Raw genomic sequence first — 6,000 nt, 5'->3', positions numbered from 1 at the left:
CCTAAATCTTTATATATACTTATGAACATGAGACTTTTAGATACAGAATAACATTTTCAAAAGCATCTTTGAGGAATCAGAAGACTACAGACTTAAAATCCTCTTGCATTTCAACTCCATCTTCCATAGTTTAAAAGTGTTTTCCTTAGTCACACTTACAGAAAAAAAAATCAAAGGTTTCTGATCATAGTGTGTGCATGTGTGTATATACATATATGTACATAAACACGCTTAGTCAGTCTTTATGGTGGGAGAAACTAGTAAAAAGTAAGGTCAACTTTAATGTACTCTTTAGAAATGGACATTAGGCCACATCCCCCATTCAGCTGGGGGGGGGGAAGCCCTGCTATTTTTAAAGCAAAGCAACGAAGCTTTTCTTATTCCATACAGAGTGTAGTCAAACAACTGCTTCTACCCTGCCTCCTTCCCTGAAGGGTAAAGCGTAAGAGAAGCCAAACACATGATAAAAGCTACCTACTACATTATTTACAGAAAATGAAATATTAGAAAAAAAGACAAGATTTAGATAACTTTGACAAAATTCAGAGCAATGAACAGGGAACAAAAGAAAGCCCTATTGAAGTAGAAGGCAATGAACATAAGTCACATGGCTACATAACTACTCACGAACCCTCCAACACGAAAAAAAACCCAGCAGGCCAGGAACTAGAGTTATGACATTATTTTTCTCAGATTAACATTGACAATCTATGCTTACCAAGCATGAAACAGAACACAGTTAGACGTTCATCACTGTCCTTAAGGTTTGCCAAGGAGTTGTGTGTTTTAAATAGGCTTTCAAAGTTCTTAAAATGACTTTTATATTTGTTATTTTTCTCTCCTCTGTAAGGAGACTGAAGATCCTTGTATCTTCAAATCCTGCAGCAATGGAATGAAGTGTATCAAGGGCCAGAGGTGTGCAAAAACAACCAGTTTTTCCAGATTCTTTGGAGTGTAAGTCTGGAGTCGGTCTTTTAGAGAGTTCTCCCATAGAGAACTTCGCAGATGGTAGTTTAGATGCTCAAAGAACGCCAAAAATATATTTGTAAAGAATATGGAAAAAGTTTCTGTCAGAAAGTAAAAACGTTCTCCCTCTAATTGCAGTTTAAGGTGAAAATTCACAAATCATGTCCCCATAGCTTAATCTTTACTATAACCTTTAATTATCTTTTCCAAGTAGCTCTTACTATCCAAGACATGGCAAAAAAAAAAAAAAAAAAAAGAAAAAAGAAAAGAAAAAGAAAAAGTCCAAAGAATAAAAAGCTAATTGTGCAAACTCTGCCTTTTGTAATACCACAAAAATGTAATATTGATCCTTCTTGGTAACTAAGTTTGCACAAAGAAAACTCAGCATTTCATCTTCAGGCCCTGGGAGAGAAGATACCAAAATATTATCACAACTGGCTATCAGCTGAATTTACACCCATCTTCTGCCGTCAGTTACTAGAGTTGAGACAGATGTCTTATCTTGAGACCTAGACAGAACTAAACCCATCAGTTAAGGAGATTTAAATTTTGCAAGTCGTTATTAGACACAAAGGCAGACTTGTATATAGCTCACAATGTGTTGCTTCTTACTAGCCCCCAAATTTGTTAATCATGTGAATTCAATCATTACAAAGTTTAGATTTACAAAACAAGAATTCTAATCAAATATAGAAGTTAAACAGCTCAACAATGTAAATGCTAATGCCACAATAACTTATTATCTTAGACACAAGAAGGTCTCCTATTAAACCATTGCATTTTGCAATAAAAAACAATTTCACATCAGAACAATTTAGAATATAACAAAGAGCATTTAGCAGTCAAGTCAATCAAAAGAAAGTACATTTATGAAAGTATAGAACAGAAAATTAACCAGCTTTTAGACAATCACATTCTTAACTTGCAGTTCCAATGCAAATGTAGTGACAATCTTTACCAATAAGAGATGCTATTTTTCTTCTAAGGCTGTGGACTATTCACATATTTAAAGCGATTATTTTAACAACTGTTCTCTGTCCATGCTTCCATTAGAAACAATACGACATTCAGAATGTTAAAGTTCCCTCCACCCCCGAGGGTGTTTTCTACAATGCAGTCGCAATACAGAAAGGCACCAAATTGTTTAAGTAAATTGACCTTTCTTATACTTAACACTAATTTTCTCATCTATGCCTTGACAACACAATCAGTTACTTTAATATATTACTCTCAACCAAACATTCTGTACCAGCACAACAGATGCTACTTTGCTGTGTTGAAAGAGCTGATTACTTGTGTACGAGTACATAGATGTAACAGTATCTAATCCAAAAAGATATACCTACATACCACTCAAGCCACTTTAAGTCTCACACGAGATAACAATACCCAGTAGATGGTTAGGTTGCCTGTAGCACCTAACAATTACAAAGCTCAATTTCTGTATGATTTTTTCTTTTTTTTAAAATAAGGTAGCAAGTTTTGTCATGGCAGGATTCTTAATTAGTGAAGCAAAGTCATCAATAATGTTGTTTGAGCAAATGGTATCATCTTAAATAAATGCTAAAGCAACAGAAATACACATTTCATTATGTGACACTCATCTTGGGACTGGGGATGGGTGAGGGGAAAATCAGTGAATATACCAGAAATACTTTGTTTGTAATATGCTGCTCTCAGCTGTAGAAATAAAAGTTAGAGATACCCAGGTAGAACTAGCAAAGCACAAAATCAGTCAGGAGTCATTCACATTTCTAAATCCCGCTTTTATAAATGGGAAGCACTAAGTTAATTCTGATTGTGCCAGTGTTGCTTTCAAATAACGTTATCAAAACTGCTGTGTTAGAAGTTTCTTCATGTAGCCATCCACTTTTTTCCCCATTTGCTCAACAACAAATTCTATTCCAGACTTTTATAACAGTAATATCCCGTTGAATGAGACGATGTAGCTTCAGTCGTTTGTCCTGCTTCATATAGTTTCACTTATGTGTTTTACAGCGCTTTATCACCTTCAGGAGCTGTGTGAACAGCTTGTTGGCTTGAGGTTAAACCTGGCCCCAACCTGCAGGGGTACACTGCAGCACTCCTGCTAGTGGGCTGCTCCACATTTGCTTTGTGTTGACTCACCTAGCCTTCCATTCAGCTGTTTCAATTCCTTACCTCATCTCCCAGTTAATCTACACCAGAGGATGTAGTTGTCATCACTGACAGCACAGTATGCAAAATATTTCTCATCTACGAAATGTTAGCTGCTTCTATTTGGCCAGGGAATTCCTTTCCTTCAGCTTCCCATTTTCAGTATGCGTGTCAAAAAAGTTACTGAAAAAGTAGTTAAGTTATTAAAAATTGTTATTTACACTAAAAACTTGGGGTTTAGAAACTTAAACCATCTGGTCTTACTGCTGAGTCACTGCATCAAATATGGCACATCTGCCTACTTAATTTCTACGAACACTAAGCCATAAGCCCCATGAACTGAAGAATGTGACACTCAGACATGCTGAGCCACACTTACAGGCTTTCAATATTCTCTTTACTGAAAGTATTGTGGAAAAAAAAATTTTAGAAGTATGTAAAAATCATACCCTAACTTTCTACCCCAAGACAATTTTCCAGTTCTTTTTTCCTCCGAACATACTTCTATCCAGTATTTGGATTCTGATCTATTATCCATAACAGGAATTAACTGGCATTCTATATGGTTAACAGTCTTGGAAATGACAAAGATGCATTAAATTGTGTATCTTGTCGATATGGTGAACAACTTTTTGCTTAAAACAAATGAGAACATCTTCTCTGGAAACTACATATTATGCATCTTTAATTTACCTGGAATAAAAAGTCTGAACAAATGTTTAATACATACACACAACCCTACTGTATACTATATATTAAGGCAAAAGCTATAAGTAAGAAATAAACACAATGTTTTTTATAGTCGATCAAATAGGCTGACATATTTGAGTTTTGCATACAGCATAACAATATTGTGGTACAGTAAACTTCAGATATTTATTGGGATTTTAAACAAAAAAATTACAAGCTATCTGCATTTAAAGCAGTGTCAATTATAAACAGCTTTGTTAGAAGTCATGCTTATAAAAACCTGTTTGTTTTTTCTTGTATTTAAATACTTCAGGCTCCATCTTCAGAATCCATGAAATAAAGTGGCAAAAAGATTAGAGAACATGTGGCTTGGTCAAGAAGGTCATACACCAAAAAGTGTAATGAGACAGAGTATTTCTGAATACAGATCAACAGATCAGCTAATCCTCTAACAAACCCAAGCATGCTTTCAGTGCAGTTAAAAACTACTGCTAGAGCACATTACATACCTGCCCATTACCATATATTTTAATCAAATGCTGAAAATTGTCTCAACATTCTAACAGTTTACAAATGTATATATACACACACATCAAAAACCAAGTTTAATATTAAACTAAAATGAAGTAATACAAAATACTGTTTTACAGAAATGACTGAACAGAGGTGTAAAATCTATTGCACAACCTAAAAGGTCATTACTTGGAAAATCCTGAGCAAATGTGCTATTACCAAACAATTCAGGCACTTTTTTTTTCCTTTTTTTATTACATAAGCAATAAACTTTCAACATATAAACCTCTGCATATAACAACTCAAGTTCCATCTGTAACATCATGCTCAGAAAAAAAAGTACTCAATAAATAAGACTCTCTTCAGTGATTTCTTCGCTTGAGATTGGTATGCAAAAAGGAACTAAAGGTACATACTACAATGTTTCAATCGAATACTGTAATTTAAAAGCAATTATTAAAACTGTAAAAAAGTTCTGCAGCAATCCACTACTGAAAAATAAAGTTATTTTATCAAGAAAGTTACACTGTTAGTTCATTCATCCTATTTTAGTTCTTGACAAAGTTGTCAAAAACAAACAGATGCTCCCTTTGCTGTGTTGCATGTTTCAACTTCAGGATCACAGCTCAGTTCAGGTTTCTGTTGCAATATTTAAGTGTCCCTACAGAAAGGAAAACAATTGTTATATCAAGTTGTAGAAGTGGAAGAAAGCCTCTCAGCTTTCGTATAATATATACTATACAGTATTTAACCACGAGACTAGTGCTGTACAGTTACAAAATGAAATAGCACAACTATAAAAAATTGTACTTTAAAGAATGCATATGCATAGTTATTTTAAAAGGGTGAAATATATCATAATGGTGCTCTGATAAGTTTAATTACTACATCGATAGGCAAAAAAGGGAAATGCTGAAATCTTAGGAACAGTTTTTAAAGAATTAGCCAACCAACAAGCAGCATGCAGTTAAGAAAATGACTGTCACACTTGTCCTTCAAGAACTATTTTACTTTGACTCAATGGTATTCAGTTTCTTCTCAAGTCAATATTTAGATATTATATTTTAATTCAAACCATAATCTCTAGTAGCCAGATTTTATTAACTTTTTAAATACAGTCTAGACAACAACTTTATCATCCAATTATAGGACAGTATTGAAAATTCAGAGGAAAAACTCACGCAAAATTGCAGTGGCTCTATGCCTCTTTTACAGCTTCATAAGTTTTGGAAAAAAATCTTTCTGCATCTATTTTCCCCTAATTTCACTTTAGCCTTCAGAGATAATACTTCTCAGTGTCCACCAAAATTAAAAGGATTAAAAAAAAAAAAAAAAAAAAAAAAAAAAAAAAAAAAAAAAACACTGACTGGAAATTACTTGGAAAACAGTTCTTAGAGCATGTGCTTCTGTGCTCTAATAGCAGAGCTCTAAAAATGCATAATGGACAGAGTTACAAAACTAACAAAACCTTGCATAGAAACAGAGGACTGGAAGGGGCTTTGCAGGCCATCTAATCCAATTCCCTGATGTCAAAAAGAACCACATATACTTTGATCGCACTGTGATCAGTTCTGGTAAAAGGTTCAGAATGTTGTAACCACTGATCCTCACAAAAGCTGTAAAATTTTACATGGTTCAGAAGTTCTTCTGCAGTTCTCCAACATTTAGTCTCATACACACTGCCATCCAAAAGGT

The 6,000-nt window shown here is 34.2% G+C and overlaps 1 protein-coding gene across 3 annotated transcripts in view; it reads right to left on the bottom strand.

Annotated features, from left to right (window-relative positions):
- The window catches only part of BCLAF3 (BCLAF1 and THRAP3 family member 3), a 34,864-nt gene continuing 28,864 nt past the window's right edge, over positions 1 to 6,000 (bottom strand). For 2 of the 3 annotated variants that reach the window (XM_062600717.1, XM_062600726.1), the window contains one exon: positions 1 to 4,966. In XM_062600717.1, coding sequence (XP_062456701.1) covers positions 4,937 to 4,966 — 30 coding nt within the window. In that variant the 3' untranslated portion in view covers positions 1 to 4,936. The remainder of the gene's footprint in view (positions 4,967 to 6,000) is intronic. The other variant, XM_062600707.1, reaches the window with a different exon arrangement.

Source organism: Rhea pennata, chromosome 1 (assembly GCF_028389875.1).
Source record: "Rhea pennata isolate bPtePen1 chromosome 1, bPtePen1.pri, whole genome shotgun sequence".
NCBI lineage: Eukaryota > Metazoa > Chordata > Aves > Rheiformes > Rheidae > Rhea > Rhea pennata.
Note: the sequence above shows the minus strand (reverse complement) of the source record. Positions and strands in the feature narration are given on the sequence as shown.